We start from the raw sequence: 18,265 nt of genomic DNA on the forward strand, positions 1-18,265 counted from the left end.
CAAGTCATTTAAGCTGCTTTTTTCATTTTTCCCCAAACAAGTGTCAGGCTTACTGTTAAAAAGAGCTAGTCAACTTGGAAGGGGCTGCGCTGAGCCAAGTGGCTCAGTTTAGGTTTGTTCTGTATACTTTAGAGCCTCACTACCTCGACCAATATAAACGTGAAACCATGCACTGTTCAGTTACTTGTCCACAGGGTCCCTGTGGACAGTAAAACGCCAGAGGAAATGCCTCAGAGCACAGCTGCTGTAGAACCAATAAAGATAAAACAGAGAAAAATCAATTTCCCGTGTAAACATGACATTTTGCGGTAGCAACACTCATATCATGAGGAACTGGTCCTTGTTCCCAAGGCAGTTGGAAATTTCTCTTTTCTTACTCTCTGCTTAGTCTATATGCACCAGCAACAAACCACAACAGGCTCCAGCCTACTGTAGATATATCTGAAGCCAGTTCTACTTGTCAGGAAACCAATCTAGCATGGTCTGCCTGTGTTTAGGATAGCTCAAACCCTACAAATCAGTATGCAGCTCTCATTTGGTCCTCTGTGCAACTGGCAGCTAGGCAGGCAAATCCTTATGCTAAACTAACCAGGCTGCATACGTGGCAAAGCCTAATTCACTAGCTTAAATGTCAGTAGTGGTACAGAGTGGCTAAAGGTTGGGTGGACTGGTGGCTGCATTTGCATTTATTCCTGAAAACAAGCAAATGAGGACATACAGAGAAATGTAAATTGAAAACAAGAGACAGCAGGTTTGGTTTTTCCCAGAGAAGGCAAGGGAAAAGGAAAAAGTGGCTTGCAGGTGGCCATAAGCACTGGCCTGCCCAGCAAAGTGCATGTGCTGTCTCCGCTGGAGAATATTACACATGAACAGAGCACTCAGCTCCGTGGGATGAGGCTGTTTAAGTGCAACGTTCAGCAGGCTTATTCCCATTTCTTTTTCAGATGAGCAGCCAGTTCAGGCTTTGGTGGCTTTAGGCTTTTTGCATTTTGTCTTGGGGTTGGGTGGTTTGTTTTTTGGGGTATTTTTTGGCTTTTAAAGAAGTTATTTTAAGCCTGTTTTTCAACGTGGGATCGCTGGATGAGAGAGAGACAAAGTTTGCGGATCAGGACACCCATGAGGCGTATTAGGATTGAGAAGTCAAGAAAAGAAGCCCTCTCCCCAAAGGAAAACATGAAACAAGAACATGCCTTCTCAAGAAGGTCACCAACTTTTAAGGAAATACCACCCGCCTTCCCCCTTCGCTCAGCTCTTCCCCTTGCAAGAGCCGGGGTGGAGGTCACAGTCCAGGAGCATGACCTAGACAGCATCAAGGGCATAACTAGCATAAGTGAACAAGAAGGCTCCCTCCGCCCTTTGTCCAGGGGTGCAGTACCAAGCAGAAGGAAGACAAATGAAGGGCTGAGCAGTTTGTGGCCGAGGCGGGGTGGAGTGGGGTCCACGGAGTTCACTCCCCTTCCTCCTTGATGCGCTGCTGTTTGTTGCGCCGGGCATCCATGTCAAAGTTGAAGTCGTTCCACTCGTCACGGGGCGGGAAGGAAATGGTCTGCCGGAGCGTGAAGCGGACCGCGTCGATCACCCGCTCCCCCCGGGTCTCGCTGGAGCCCACGCTGACGGTGGAGGCGCCGCTGGGGGTGCGCAGGAGGTGGGGAGGGGAGGAGAAGTCATGGAGCTGCCGGTGGTCCAGGATGCCCTTCCAGATGGCATGGCGGAACTGCTCTGGGATCTTGAGGCTCACCAGATCCTGCAAGGAAATGTAGAGGGCTTAACTGGGCAATCCCTGGGCAAGCTGGGCTCTGGGAGTAGAAGCAGCCTCTGGGCCACCCTGTGAATGCCTATGAACCAACAAAGCTGCTAAAATCCAGGTGGCCATGACGCACTGTAGAAGAAAAATCACTAATCCTGAAAGTGGTGGTTTGGTTCTAAACAAGCACACGTAGCCATGAGGCAGCAAGAACTAGTGACACAATGTCTGTTTTGAAGTTACACAAAAACACACATTCATGCGTAAGGTATAGTGACCTAAAGCTAGATGTGTAACTGGACTGCAAGGCCTCCAGGACAAACTCAGGGAGATCTGCTAGTTGTCTGTGATGAGGGATGCTGAGCTGTAGATCAATGGCTTTGAAAACTTCTGTGTTTCTTTCAAAGCCTGCAAAAGGATTTTAAAATCCAGGTCTGATCTCCAGAATGTGAAGCTCTGGAGGAGCTGCCTTAATTACTTAACATAAGCAAAATTTAAGAACAGACACACACAACCTTAGAGAACTTGGACTTTCAGGCCCCATCATCTCTGTTGCAGTACCTGAGGGTAGCATTACCTAAACTCTGGGAAATGTGATAGCGGTTTCTGAAAAAAAAAAAAATAGCAACTAGCTTTGGTTAATTTGGGTCAGATTTTCTAATTAGAGCAACAGCAGAAGGAACACAGCCCACACTAGGAAGCAAAAGCACCACAGCCTTGCAAAGTCTTGGGGCAAAAAAATGGGACAGGCAGCTCTAAAGACAGCAGTGGCACAAGAGAGGAAGCAGCAACCCTGCGGCAAAAGCCATGCAAGATGGAAACAAACCCAGCCAACAGCTGGGCTGAGATGCCAGGGGCAAGGGAAGATTATTAAGGTAAGGCCAGAAAACAGAAGCAGGGAGGGGAAAAATGCGGACCACTTTTGGACAGCCTGCTTGTCTGCAGGCGAGTAAGGTGTTTCAGAGCAGTGTAAACTGAAACCAAGCCTTGCAGAATTAACAGACACATGGGCTGGGGCCACTCAGGGGGCTAAAATGCACAGTGGTGGGGAGAGGGAAACAGTCTTTCTCTGTGCCAGGCAAGGCAGCTACATTGCTGGCCCTGAGTCTAGCCTCTCTTCACCTCACAGTAAGTCTTCTCTGTGTGCAACAGCCTGAAGTCAGACTAATAATATAAAAATAGAAGTCTAGAGTCTGGATTTCTGACCCATTCCTACAGCAGGGCCAAGAGTGCAAACAAAGGAAATGGTGAGGAGTTACTTACATCCATGGAGTAATGCTCAATCTGATAGATGGTGGTCAGCCCCTGGGTCGTGAAATAATCCACACAGGATGAGCAGCCCAACCTCGCTAAGAAGCTGCAGAGGAGGAAGGAAGGAAGGAGAGAGAAAAAAGGATCACCCTGGCTGCAACAGCCCAAACCACAGGAAAACCAAACACTCAGCCAACCTGCAGCAACAGGAAACAAAGCTTTCACCCCTGGCCTGACCTTCTCCAAGACATCCCAGGCCAGCAAGCCACATCAAACAAATGAGGGAATCTATCAGCTTGGCTCCTAGCAGACAACCCTCATGGCAGCACTTTGCCTTAGTCAATAGCCAGTGCTGCACAGCCTGAATCTTGGGGCAGGAAGGCTCCCGTGAACCCTCCTGCCAGGTCACTTCACCCAGAAGGTGTCTGAGCCTGTGGCAGCCTCCTGCACAGCTAGAGGGCTTCAGCAAGGCAGTGGGTCTGGGGCTCAGACATATGTACACAAAGTACTTAAAATCACCACATTCCTCCCTAAGCATAAAGCTGTCCTTTAGGGGCAGCATCTTTCAACCTGCTTGATCTCATGGAGGACAGACGGTCTTCTGACCCCAGGCCATGCCTTTTTGAGTGCAAATGGATGAGTAAAAAAAAACAACCAAACAACAAAAAGAAAAACAAAACAAACAACGACAAAAAAAAGAAAAAAAAAAGGAAAAGGAAACGTTTGCAAGACTGCCTGGTGCCCTCAGCTCCATCAGTCCAACAGATGCTGCATCCCTCAGCTTTCTTGCAGTCCTAATGTCCCTATTTCTCTCAGCTGCTCAGAGGAGGGAGGTTGAGGCTTGGTGCCCAGAGGCTGCTAGCCCCAGGATGGCCAAGACCCACTGGGATCCTATGTTCCAAGAGAACGGGGAGAGGGACCTGGCAGGACCCTGACACATGGCCTCTGATCCCCATGGTGGGAAACGTGTGCTGGGCAGCCTGCTCCTGCTCACCTGACGATGCTGCAGTCTGTGGGGTACGGAGGAGGGGGGGTGCAGTGGGATGTTGAAGGCATGGAGAGGGGAGGAGGCAGCGCCTGCGTAGGGCTGAGGCCATTCATGTCGCTGGTCATGGCCATGTGGGTGCCCATCATGGGAACTGGAGGAGAGAAGGAGGAGCACATGGTTACCCAGACGTCCCTGAACCCCCGCTTCACCCCAGCATGGCTTCAAGGGACAGCACCTGTAGCTGGAGCAGCCTGAAATCCCCTGCAAAGCACCACACAGAGCAAGCTCACAGGGAATTTTCAGCAGGGTCACAATGCCCACACAAGGGCCAGATGACAGACAGTCCTCCAGGAGCTCACCCCTCACCAGAGCAACTGCCGGCAGCACTGCCACCGTGTCACTTTCCCTTGCAAACAGGCTGGGTAGAAACCTGAGCAAACCATGGACCCTCTTGGCTGCTTCTGCTGCAGGACAGGAGCAGGACAGAGCCAGCAGAGTAACCCAATACAGAAGGCAAACAGCTTTGTTTTCAGACACTGAGAGAACCCGAAGGGGATCAGCAACAGGTGTGGGCAAGAGCCCAGTGCTTCTGAAAAAAAACAACCAACCAACAAAACTCAGCCCCCAGAACCATGTCTGTCATCGTGGATTTACAAGGCTGCTGGGCACTCTTCAGCAGCCAGAAGGAAGCAGGTTACAGAGCTGTGAGGTGCAAGCATTTCCTTTGAAACTAAGAGGTGTCTTAATTGAACCCAGGGGGGAAAGTTTGCTAACATTTGCATCTCTTCTGCTGGGAAAGGAAGAGATAAGAAGTCTTGAAAGATAGATGACAGCGCAGCCAGCAAGATCTGCAGCAAGAAGTAGCTCTGTTCACCCCTGTAAAGCTCAGAGCAAGATGCTGAAGCTTGGAGAAAGCAGGTGACTTGCCCCATGGCACAGTAGCCAAGAAATACTTGGCTCTGCAGATTCCAAGCGCTGCTACCACGAATGACTCCAAGCACTCTGGACTAACAGCAGCCACTTGGAGATGCAAAATCTCCTTCCTTATATTAGTGGGACGGGCACACAGAGCAGAAGAAGAAGCAAAGGTTTCTTACTGTTGGTTCCCATGCCGTCAGGGATGGTGGTTGGGGTCAGGGCATTGCGCTGCTGGGGGTTGATGAGCTGGCTGACCGAGGGCAGCTTGTTCATGCTGTTCATTTTGCTGAGTGGTGGAGAGTTGGAGCCATAGGAAGACTGTGACTGCATGGAGGTCCTGCAAACCAAGGAGGTGTTAGGACAGGAATCACAGAAGTTGGTTGCTAAGGGTGCCCATCCAAGGAGCTATGGTTTTTGTCTGAGGCAGCAGTGAGCTACTTCTAGTGAAACAATGGGAGTATTCCAGATAAAGATCACTGGAGACAGAGTCCACAGGAAATAAGTAGTTTCCCAGATATTCTGGGCAATTAAAAAACAAATGGTGAAATACTGACAAAGGGAAACTTTCCAAGGGAACTACCAGTTCAAATTTTTTAATTTAATGAAAAGTTTCTATGCAAGTTTTTCAGTCGAAGAGAACCAAAGCCAGCAAACAGCTGCCAAAACTTGAAAACAGTATTTTTAAGGGAAACACTTATTGTGGTCAAAGGCTTTTTCATAGGAACAAGAACTGATAAAGCTATCTCAAACCATCCTAATCTGACGGCTGAAAGAATTTTCAGGTCAGGTTACACTTATCACCTTGGTTTCTCCAAAATTCCTAGTTATTAATCTAATCAGGTGTATATAGAATAGCTAGAGGCTCTTTGCTCAAGACAGACTCCATACACCTTAGGAACCACTGGTGAGATGGTCAGAGCTGCCTGGAACACTGGCACGCAACTTTTGCTGGTGTAAAGGAGAACCTGGTATCCAGACGCTGCAGGCGGCTTGCAGAGTATCAGATTCCTACTACTATTGGATAACATCAAACCTCCCTCAAGTCCAGACAGTCCTAAACTCCATCTAGCACATCCATGAGCTGGGCCAGAGAAGCTTGCTGGCAAGCTCCCCCTCCCCAGCCCCGAGGGTCCCAGCTGCAATCCTGCCTCGTAAGTGATCTGGAGTGTGAAGACCAGACTGCTTCTGAACAGCAGCCCAGTTCCCAGATCGAGTTACGGCTGTGGCATCCCATCTGGAGTGGGGTCTTAGCTGGGATATGCAGAAAATGATCATTAAAGCAGGCCCAACAGCACAATTGGCACAGCATTGCCATGCCACAGGGGAGCAGGTTTTTCTTTCTCCAACACCAGGGGTGTTTGCAAGAGCAGGCAGAGATGCTGGGGAAGCAGACACTTCCCAAACACGAGGTACCCTGGCAAGCCGTGCTCACCCAGCAGATCAGGTTGCCCAGCTCGCCAGAGCCCGGCACTCCTTTGGCCACATCACGGTGACCCCGTGGTGAACGCGCAAAGGCACATTCCCATCTTACTTCCCTTTGGGAAAACTTGTTTTTCTGGGTATAACTGGTTACACCAATTCCTGGGAACTGGCTTTCCTTCTATGCAAAGAGAAGAGCTATTACTTCAAATAATAAAGAAAAGGCTTATTCCTAGTTAAATTATTAAAACCTTCAGCACTCAAGGTCAAGTTTCATACAATTACACTGTCTCCAGCTTCCTGCACTTTTATGATTTGCAGCACTGGGTGGAGAAAACATCTATGCTAACCTGCTGGAGTATCTAAGGCCCTGAAGAAATGTTACCTAATTACACAATTACAGGAGGTACAGAAGGGTGTGAACTGTCCTTTGGCAGTGAAGATGCAGGACAAGATCCAGCAAACTTCATAGACTCAAGGAAGTGGAAAGCACAAGAAGCTTCACAAATTAATATTAACGATGGCAGCAACTCCCAAGGGGAAGTGAAACCAAGCCATGAAGCTCAGACCCAACTTTTCAGGGAATGATTCAGATCTGAGGTTTCAATTCACCAATTATAAAAGTTGAGGCCAGCCATGAAATTCAAGTCAGGTTGACACCACCCTTAACCTTAGAGCTTTCTGGATTTAGGACCAGAATGAATATTTCTACGTAACAGGTTCAGGCACCTATCCTAACTGAGCTTCAGCTGAAATTAATACACATCCGAGTAGTCTCTTAGTGTAAAATCTGCATGATATGCAAGTGAGGAGGCGACCACACACACAGTGAAATTTCAAATTAAATCAACAAAGACTTTCCAAAAAGGATTTAGTTGCATTGCTTAAGGTTAGGACAGATTTTATTCAGAGAACTCATGACTAGAAGCTTTTTGTTATTGCTATTTTTAAAAGGATGCCTGTTGCTACAAAACCAAGATTCTCCAAGGAGGTCAGTAGTGAGCCTAACTCTGCCCTTTCCACCACCAACAGTGGTCTCAGCAAAGACAGCTAGGAGACTAGAAAATACTTTGAGGATTAAAAAAAAAAAGAAAAAAAGCAAACGCAAGCCAACCCGAAGAACCCTACACGATAGAAAACAAATGCATACTTTAACATATAGCTCAAGGACTCCATTCTTGCCTCATTCATACTCCTAAGAATCAAGATTAAGAAAATCAAGATCAAGTGAATAAAACAACAAAAGCATTTATCTTCATACCCATACTTGTTTCAACTAAACTATTCCATCACGTGAGCAAACATATAAAAGGTCTAGAGAAAGCCAACTAGCCAAAGAAAAGTCCCAAGATAAACCAAGATGCAAAATTTTATTGAAAATTAGTGTCACACATCAATATAGCAACAGCCTCAGAAACACAAGAAAATGTTTTTTGGTATTAAACACACAGACTACATGGTGTTTCAAGATTCATCTAAAATATATTGCTTTTTTCTCATTTTTTTAAACAGGTATTATACGAATGTCATGCACAGTGATTTTCATTAAAATTAGACTGTCTCAAGATAGATTAGAAGTAGGAGCATTAACATCTCTTTGATATCAATGCCAATGAAATGCATTTTAATATCAAGGTATAAGGACTTCAATTAAGAGACTATTATACTTCTTGGAACAGTCTGATACAAAAGGCACTGAGTCGCATTCCGCAACTGATTTTTCTCTCTTCAAGAGGCTACATTATTATTTAGCCAATAGTATTTCAGTTATGCAAGCTCATATGAGGGCAATCGCCTCTCCTGCTTCAAGGCATATACTGATCATCTCAAGAGGTCAGGAAGGAACTTCCTACTTCTCCCACATACAAAGCACAGTTCCGTTCACAAGTTATCTTGTCTAATTCTATGCTTTCCCAGCTCCCTCGTTATCAGCCCTTCACCAGATGTAGGAAACTGCTTGGATAGAACAATTACCTGATTCAGTAGACAAGTCCTAGAGTACTCACTCACATTAGATGAGCACACCGCCATGTAAGCAACCTTAATGCAAATGACATCAAAGGCTCATTAAGTGCAAGAATAGGGCAGCCCAGGCTCAATAAATTTAAGATTTCACCCAAGGCCCTGTGCCCAGTTTGCTATCCCAGGGAGATCCAAGTGGAACCGAAGCTGTCCAGTTCTGGGCCTGCCTTTCCTTACAGTAGCCACAGCAAGTACAAAAAGGATTACATCCCAAGTTCACACACTGGCAGCATGCCCATTAGCAATGTTTTCTTCAGATAAGGTTTCCCAGTAAGGGCTGTGTAACACTGGCTTGTCAGTGATGTAGTCTAGTAAAGGCACACAAGTGACACAGATGCTGCTCAGTAGCACTCATCCACTCTGAAGATCCATGAAGCAGAACACTAAAAAGCACATCTCAACTAGATGCTATTCCAGAGAAAGCAATAGTGCATTTTTTCAACCACACAAGTGGTTTGTAGGCTTGGTAACTAAATGGGATCATGGAAAGGAGAAGTCCTGGTGGTCACTAGGCAGACAGCAACTACAGCACAGGGACAAGGGTGGCAATAATGACTCTCCTTAGATTTCAGATATGGGAATTTCCCAAGGCAGGCAGTGGATGCAATCTCTCCAGGGAATGGAGCTGTAATACAGGGAGTGGATACATATCAACTAGTTGACACAGACTGATAGGACCTGACTGATAAGGCCTAATTATTCTACTTGGTTATTCCTTGGAAGGAAAAGCTTTTTTTCTTCTGAAGCCATCTGAAGATGGCAAAGAAGCAAGGACAGCTGGGAAAAACTTTTCTTTTATCTGCAGAAGACAGACTATGAAGCAACTCCAATTGCTTCCAGTTTCAGGTTATTATCCTAGTATCTGGAGAGAAAATCAAGTCACCATTAATGCCATCTGTATAATCATCATCCTCTTATATGTAAGGAGAACAAATTGGAAAGCCTTTCCAGGGGATAGTGGGATCCAAATAATTTACATTCTGATTTGGTGAAGTCCCAGGTGCTGTATTGCCTATCATGCTACAAGATATTTCCTACAGGTCAGACCAGATGATGAACTGGAGCAGATGATGAACTGGAGCAGGAGTTGGAATCTCCTGTTGCAAGGTGCGTATCATGGAATCATAATAGATCAGTTTGGGTCGGAAGGGATTTTAAAGATCATCTAGTTCCACCCCCCTTGCCATTGGCAAGGACATCTTCCATGTGCCTTCTATCTTCTGGTGGTCTGCCTCCTCAAACATACTGGTGGGCAGGCCCTGGAGCAGAGCTCTAGATACAGGTTAGTGTGTCCTTGTTGCCGTATTTCTGTAGTGCCAGCCACAAGCAGACAAGACCAAGTTACAGGAATAAACCTTCACTGGAAAGACCCACTGACAGTGCCAAGCATAATCCTGCATGTGGGCTGCATTTGCAGTTTAGATTCCTACCTCTCACAGGGACAGTAATGGTATTGCCTTTCTTCTCCCCCAAAAAAGGTACAGAGCAATATTTATCTGCTTTGTGATCTCAAAGTACTTCCTAGAGTTACCAAGCAAAGTAAAGAGGCACTTGATTGTGAACTTTATACAAGGAGTGATGGTAGAGCTGAAACTGAATGAAAGAGTCACTACTAATATTTAATTCATTATTATTTATACTTAATCACAATTTTTCTGACTCCTATTGATCAGCCCTCCCCCACACTGCTATAGCAGAACAAGTCTTGCTAAGACAATGAAGGAGATATCCAGAGATGGGATATGGCTCTCAAAGGAGATGTTAGTACGAGTCATCACCTGCTCAGATCACAGCTCTGCTGCCTGGAAGCAGATAATGTGATGTTCTGATAAGAGTCTTCTCTCACTGCATCAGGCTTTTTTCCTTGGTGGGTGGCCAGGAGGCCCACTCTGCATCTGGGAGGCACTTTCTCTTCCAGCTGTGACTAACCACAAGCGTGTCAGAGCTGGGTAGGCACCTGCTCCAATTAAATCCAGCATGGACTGGACTGAAGGCACACAGGTCCCCACCTGTGTTGATCTAACCCCATGTTTCTCAGGGTCTTGCTGACCACTGGCACTGCAACTGAGCTCTGTTCCTCAGCTGCTCCCTCAGCCCACAGTGAGCACCATTCCTAGTGTACCTTCAGTAACTTCTTCACATCTCTCCTGCAGCTGTCAACATTGGAAGGCTCCTCAGAAGAGATGTCACTTCTTGAGAACATGGGTTGAAGGACGTTTCTTTACCAGCATCAGTGGTTGTTCTTTATGCGAGGATGCTTGGGTACCTCCTCACTGCAGGCATTATGCCCACCCTCAACCTGCTCCTCCCTCATCATCATCATCTGCACCTATGCCACACTCAGCAATGCCAGGTTAATTCTATGGTGTGTTACTTGCCTGTTGGTCGTTCCTCCTTTGTGCTGGTCTGGGCTTGACACTTCATCAACAGATGAAGTTCCAAAGTGTTCAAATTCAGCTTGTCAAGCCCCATACAAATGACCTTCAGAGGTAGAGTTAGATACAAGCAGTGGGAGGATTTCAAGTCGTGGCTAAGAAATGGTCTCCTGCATAGGAATTAAGTCAGGATGCACTTCACAGACATAATAAGCTAAAGCCACTGGTTGCAGGACAAGGTGGGCATTGCCTGAGGCCACTTGGGTGAGTCAGCTGCAAAATATGCTGGCACTGCTTTCTTTTCATCTGTGAGGTTTGTAGTGATGGAGTAAAACACAGTAGGGTTGATTAATACCCTAAAGAAACATCTAACAACTGCTGAACATCTGCAAGGAAAAAGGCAAGCTCCAACCCCCTTTCACAGGGACACTGGACACACACAGATGTCATTACGCAGAAAGACTCCAAACTCGCATTCATCTTGTGCATTTCAGCCCACCAGATGGACTGAACCCACAGAGTCAGAAGGGACTTTTCCAAGTCCAGCTAAGCTGGATTAATGCCAGCAGTGCTGGTGCAAAGTCAAAGTAACCCACTCTTCCCTACAGTTTTTATCTATTTTAGATCAGACCCTTTATGATTACAAGTAAGAGGAAACAATTTGTGATGCCAAAGTAGTGGGCATTTCTACAAGAAAAAAAAAATTCTTACCAGTGCCAATTCATATAATTATTACCTCCCTCTGTCCAGCAGTGTAAATACTTTCTCTAATTCCACCACTACTGCATGACCAGCATTAAAACAAGCCAAATCGATTATCACAGACTGTTTAAGCACACCCAACACTCTTCCATCCCCCCAGCCCACAAACACATTTTTAATTTAAACAAGACAAGAGGCATTTTAGAATTGAGACCTGCTCAGAGAAACCCTGCCGAGTTTCACAAATACAGAAATACCAGGAAAGAGTATCAACAGGTTACAAAACCAGGAAAAAAAAACGTTACACCGAGACAGACGACATTGTGGTTCCTGACCTCCCAATGCTATGAGCTACAGCTAAGAGGTCTGTAGAAGTCTCTGTCATTTCTGCAAAGTTTGAGTCCCTTCAGGAGATTACTCTCACTATTTACTCTGTTGCTATCAGGCTGTGTTTGCCCCACTGTTCCTAGTCCCACCAGCTGGGCAAAGTGACCCCACCAGTTCAGTTATGGATATACTGATGGGTTTGGGGGGCTGGAATGTTTTAGGATGGCATCGGTCTGTTTGGGAGGGTCTCTCCTTGAGTCCGTGAGTTCACTCCTGAAGCAGGCCGAAAGGAGACTGTAGAGAAGGAACCAGAGAAAAGAAAAAGATAAATGTACAGGACCCTTCACCAGCCACCACAAGAGAAACAGTCACTTTCCACCTTCATGATCACAGTATGAGCTCTGAAGGAGGCAAAAGCAGATGTCTTAGCACCGACAGTGAAGGTATGAGACAGGGAGATTTAGAAAGCTGGAAAGTCCCAGGTGCAAGTGAGTGATTGGCAAGGAAAACAACTAGTTGGTAGGGAAATCTGATTTTTGTGTGCCAGTATCATGGGTGCAAATGGTGCTCTGATACTGTTCCCAGTGACAAATATAGGAGAAAAAAAAGCACTTAGCCAAACAGGAAAAGGAGAGAAGCAGCTTACATTGATCCCACTTCAAACTTCAATTACTTAAAAAACAGAAGCTGGCGCTAGGGAGAGACAACGTTGCCTGCTGGGAAAGGGCCATATTAATTACATCTCAAAAAAGCCACGGGACCCTCTGCAACAAAGCTGAGGGGTCCCTGAGGCTGGCAGCTGATGTGGAAGGCACTGCTCTTTCAGAGCCAGCAAACTAAATGCAGCACATCTTCATATACCTAATCCCACGCTTTTTCTTGCTTACTTGCATCTTGGTAATTCTTTAGTGAGAATGCTATCCAAGAGCCTGGAATTCACCACACGTGCAAGCACAGCACTACAAAACCAAACCAAATCCAAGCCATGTGAAAATCTATTAGTTTCCACATCAAATATGAGAAAAAACTTAGGGGAGATATTAAGAATACCTTCCCCACGAGCCCCCTCCCCATCACAGCAAGCGCTGGGATCCTTGCAACTCCCACCTCAGATGGAGCACTCCAGGCACTGGATAGCTCAGCTGTCATATACCTCATTTGCGAGGTTAATTCCCTCTCATCAGGATAACGAGCTGTGCTGCTCACTAGAGTGAAAGACAGGCAGTGGGCTGGTAACTGCAGCCTTGCTGACATGACAAACATTGGCAGGGATATAAGAGCCTGCTGGGACACAGAGCTGTCTTCTTGGTAGCCCCTAGATTTGCTGAAATCTGTTCAATCATGTTATGGCCAATTTGAATAGAGACTGTTCTGAAAACAGTGCTCAACAGGATGAAACCCACCACAGGAGATTTTGTTCAATATGAAAAAGTGTTTTCCAGTGAAATCCTTGGAGACTATGCAGATACTCACTGGGAATTTTGATGGTAAATTTATCTCACGGTACAGTATTGAAGAAACCATGTTTTAAAGAACGGTGACAGACCATGAAAAGGAAGTCTTCTAAACAAACATGTGTGCTGCTGTTCAAATATGGGCCCCAGATTTGGCAGTAAAAAAGGACGAACAAGAACTGTAGCTGAAAAGAACTTCTCACCTATGATCATGAAGGTATTTGGCATAACAGTAAATATAAGAAAAACATGCACAGAGGAACAAACAGAGAGAGGAGATGAGACAGAGAAAGATTGAGGTCTGGCACAATGTGGGACACTGTAGTATTTCTGGTCATCTTGTGGGACACAAAGCTTTCTGCTTGTCACCAGACTTGTCCTGTTATTTGGGAACAGTAAAACAGTTGCATCCGCTGGCCTGCCAAATGCAATGCTGGTCAGTATATGCACAAGAGCAATTATACAGTTGTTTTCCAAAATGACAGATGTACTTTTTTAAAGCTACTTTTCCTCATGATAATCTCATCCTTGCTTTTCCTACTCTTCAAAAATTATGAAGGTTTCTGTGTTGTAGGAAACTTATTCCCCCACACCTAGCTAACTTTCTGTGTTAACCATTGCTCAGAAAAGTAAACTGAAAAACCAAGCAATTCCTCCATCAGGGCTTGACTAAGGAGCACATATGGATGCAGCTCCATTTTGAGAATAAAGAGCCAAAAGCAACTCAAACATTCCAGCCCTGCAAAGCCCTGCTGTGACCTCCAGCTTCCTACATATTTGAACCTGATCACTGCACACGGACTTTTCCAGCTCCCAGTTTTAACATAGACTTTGAATCAAAGCAAGCCAAGACTGACTTTTGAAAGTAGATCCCTACTTAAAAAGTGAAAGGCATCTTCTTTTAAAGACAGAAAGGACCAACAAAGGAGTCCTCATGCTGCTGAGTTTGGCCAAGCTGGAAAGGAAGCAGTGGCAGAACACCTCCTAGCAGTTTGCCGAACTTGCTCACATGCAAGGCTGTTTTCCCCCAAACCAGTTTCTACAAAGTGTCTTCTCTCCCCATTCTCACATTATGACCTGCAGTTCCTTTACAATTCTTTTTTGGGGTGCAATTGTGTCTATTAATCTTATCAGCCTAAATGCTCCCTAGCCCTGAAAACATTCCTTCAAAAATCAAGTCATACCCTGTACTATCAAGTAAAAAGCGCCAGAATCCAAATACACCTAAGCAGCTGTTACTTCAACATATATTTCAGCAGAGAGGACCCTGCTTGATGGCAGGCAGTCAACAGAGACAACTGCAGCAGCTCTGGACAAACCCTGAAAGTTATTTTTCTCCCCACTCCTGGCATCTTTAAAAGCTCTTAATCTTTCTCCCCAGCATCTGAGCACACTCAGCAGCTGAGAAAAATGAGTATATAACTGGACAAGTGCCAGGAGACACGCCAAAAGAAGTTTCATTAAATTAAATGGCTGGACTCATATGCACTGGTCTTAAAGGTAACACAAATACCAACCTCAGTTGCCAGGAACCCATCCTATTGATACAGGAAGAATGAAAACAGTAATTACGGCAAAGCAACTGTCAGCACCAAGTGAAAGCTGTCATCTGCTGCTGTCAATTTCTGCTTACAAAACCATTTCTCAGCTGAAATGGCTATACATCAGATGGAGCTTTGAAGACAGGTGATTGAGCGCACAGAGGCCACAATGCCCAGTGGCTAGTAAATACAAGCTTTAGTATACATAAACAGTGCAGATGACTGATAAAACTCTCATTATTATTATTATTAAATGCCTCAAAAATAAAAGAGTACAGAGTCCCTGGATGCTCCAGCCATTTTGACACCAGGCTTTGCTCACACCTCCACAAGACTCCAGCTGACACTAAAACCACACAGGTCACAATGTGAACATATGCAGAGCTCTGGCAGAAAGCTGGGGTATTGCAGAAGTCCAAAGACAAGGCCAAGGCACTGAAATAAATCCCCACAGGCTCAAGTGGGACTTATGTGGTGCCTTGGCCTCGTGCTAACCTCTGCAGAGGAATGAGTTTTACCCACAGCCTCTTGACGTGTAAGCTTAACCAGCAGGAATGCCTGAGATCCTAAGCACTACCGCCAGTGGCTACCTACAGCCCGGGTGCCTGTTTTCTGTCACCTGATACAGCAGGTGAAGCAATGCCCATGGATGACACTGCTTACAGTCTGTCTGGGAAGTCATTCTCTGACCCAGTCTCTGTAACTGCAGAGCTTCGGGAACAGAGGACAAAATGGAAACCAGACACTTATGTGGCCTTTCCTCTCCACCATCCTCCTGCCACTTAAACCAAAGTAATCCTGATACAGCCCTGCCAGCCAAGGTCAGATAGGGACTATGTCTGCCTGGGTGGAAGGTGTCTCATGAGCAACATGGAGAGCCCATGACAAAGGATGGTTCTTAAAAATATTTTAAAAGTGCACTGCTAGAGTTTCTTTGACGTGCCCAGTGGTCACAAAGCAAACCCACCGTGTTCTATCCTCATCCCCAGATTTCGACCTTCCCTTTCTATAGCTGAGGAACCTTAATACTCCACTGAGACACCAGCCCTCCAACAGCACCAGATACGCACAGCAGAGGTGTCCGACTGCTTAGTCGAGCCAGTGCTCACAGTCCCAGCTCCAAGAGCTCTTGGCAAGATGTTCAGGTGGACACCCTGGAGAAGTTGCAGAGATGGCTCCATGTTCACTGCTGTTCCCAAAGAACAGCCAAAAGAAAAGCACACCCACCCTGTGCTCCACAGCTTGGGCACACACACACAGGATTTCTACCTGCAGGCTGTTACCCAGCACTGCCGTGCTGTGCCTTGAGCTCTAGCTTGAAGTCAGAAATGGGACACCAAGCCTGTTCTCATTCACCCTCCAAAACCAAAAGGTGAATTGTGTGGGATGGGAGACTAGAAAGGGACCTCACAAGCAGTCAGGATATGTGCTTGGTGAAGAAGGACTGCTTTGTACCATTGTGCAGGTCTTGAAATCTGAATCTCAAACTCCTGGCATTAATTTCTACCAGCTCTGACCAGGGGGTTAACAAGAAGCTATACTACTGTTGGAAAGAACTATGCCAATGCAGCACTTTACAAGTGCTTGGTCCTCAGCTGAGCACCATATCCCTACAAACAAGTGTGCAGAAGCTTTCTGTGTCTCTCTCCTCTCTCGCCCTTCACACCACCCTCGCTGCACAGATCACTGCATGCACACTCATACTCACTGCTTCTGGAGCAAGTGCTGGTGCTGCTGCTGCTGTTGCTGCCGGTAGGTCTCAATTGTGTGCTGGGGAAGGTACTGCATAAGTTCCAGGGATTCTTTGATCTTCAGTAGCATTTCATAAGTCTCCCGTCCCCTCACCTGGACCATGGGGAAAAAAAGAGGAAAAGAAAAGTCTTAAAGGACTGCATCTAGAGTGACAGTCACGTTGGCGAATTTTAGATAAAGTACAAGTAAATAACCAGACCAGGATGCAAATACTCTGATCATGCATACACAATAAAACCACTTAGCCTTGTGCTAGAGGTACAGCAGATAATGTTGAAGAGTGATAATCTGACACTGCAGGCTAACGTACATCTTAGGGTTGTCATCTGGGTGGATGTAAATGTATGCCAACCAAAAGCAATATTCTGATCCAATCTGTTAGACAGAAAATGTTGTTACCTGCCTCAGATGTAAGTAGATCTGGTGCTGAATCTTACATGCCTTGAGGAAACAAGAGTACTTGAATTTGGGTGTTGGGTTTGGATTGCCCTTCTCTTCTAAGCACAACTTGGTATGTGATTTATCCAACTAAATGGGCTCAAGGGGAAGCAGTTAAATGGCCAATTACAGATACTTGTTACCCTTTCTGACTGTACACTTAACACAATTTACCTTCTATCACTCCACAACTACTGTAATATATATAAAAGCCAAAGAAACATCCATCTTTGTCAGCAAGACAACACCCATTATCCGTAGAGAAAGCTCAAGCACCACATGCCCAGAAATGACAAAGGAAGAAATCCAGTTAGGTCTCCAAGACAATGTTTTCACCATAAAGACAGATCCCTTGGGATATTCTCATACATCTTGCACAAGCAACTCACAGCAGCTCATGGTATTTTTTAAAATACCATATATTTAAAGTATGTAGCTTTGGGGGGGAAAAAATAAAGTCACATCCCATGCCCGTCCTCAAGTTCTCTCTGAGGACTAGATGAACATCTTACTTGCCTCAAGTCTTTAAGGAAGATATCAAACAAAGGGTAAATCTAAAGATAGAGAGAACTCACCGGCAAGTATAAGAGCTCATCATCTGGGGAACGTCTTTTTTTGATAGATGTCATTTGTATTCCATGAGTTCCTTGTCGAAATGCTAGAAAAGAAATCCAAGAGCATCCCATTAAAAAAACAGGGAAGGAAACAAAGAGACATACAAAAAGGAAACATGAAGTGCATGGCTCGCTCAAATCTGCAGTGCTCTGAAAGGGTCTCTGCCTGAGCTACTCCAGAACTCTGCTTGCAGCTCCTGACTCCATAAGGGAGACATAGGTTTGCAGATGCTGGGAGGCCAGCCTGCCTGGGGAAAACAGCAGTCAAGGAGCACTGGGTTTATGGCAAAACCTCAGCAAGCTGTACCTAGAACAAGCATTGGCTCTTTGCAGGAAGGAGTGCGAGCTTTGGTATTACAGTGCTCAAGAGCTGCTGCTCAATCGGTGAGTCACAAAGGTGAAATGACAGGCAGGAAGCACACACAATCCGCTGTTGAAATGAAGCCCCTCTCCAACTTGCCTCCTGTTAAAACCCACTGCCTTGCTGTGCTGCCTTGTGCCATCACCAAGCATATGTAAGAAACCAAAGGATTAGTACATTGCACTCTCTGGAGCACAGACAGAGGCCACTTGCCAGAGCACCTCCAGTGTAGAGCAGAGTTTATGTGCAGTATTAATCTAGATCCCTGTGGCTGGAAGACACATGCCACAACATGAGACACTGGCTACAAGGAGCCAGGAACAGCAGCCTAGTCCCAAACAAGCCATCAAGGTTCAAAA

At 45.8% G+C, this 18,265-nt stretch overlaps 1 protein-coding gene across 4 annotated transcripts in view; it reads right to left on the reverse strand.

Annotated features, from left to right (window-relative positions):
• Positions 1–903: 903 nt before the first annotated feature.
• TP63 (tumor protein p63) overlaps positions 904–18,265 on the reverse strand; it is a 102,144-nt gene continuing 84,782 nt past the window's right edge. The window contains exons 9-14 of one of the 4 annotated variants that reach the window (XM_051626697.1): positions 17,507–17,589; positions 16,450–16,586; positions 5,081–5,238; positions 3,990–4,134; positions 3,008–3,101; positions 904–1,744 (exon numbers count right to left, since the gene is read on the reverse strand). In XM_051626697.1, coding sequence (XP_051482657.1) covers positions 1,448–1,744; positions 3,008–3,101; positions 3,990–4,134; positions 5,081–5,238; positions 16,450–16,586; positions 17,507–17,589 — 914 coding nt within the window. In that variant the 3' untranslated portion in view covers positions 904–1,447. Of the gene's footprint in view, positions 1,745–3,007; positions 3,102–3,989; positions 4,135–5,080; positions 5,239–7,690; positions 12,041–16,449; positions 16,587–17,506; positions 17,590–18,265 lie in introns of those variants that run through there. The other 3 variants (XM_051626698.1, XM_051626699.1, XM_051626700.1) reach the window with 3 other exon arrangements.

Source organism: Apus apus, chromosome 8, assembly GCF_020740795.1.
Source record: "Apus apus isolate bApuApu2 chromosome 8, bApuApu2.pri.cur, whole genome shotgun sequence".
In the NCBI taxonomy this organism is placed as follows: domain Eukaryota; kingdom Metazoa; phylum Chordata; class Aves; order Apodiformes; family Apodidae; genus Apus; species Apus apus.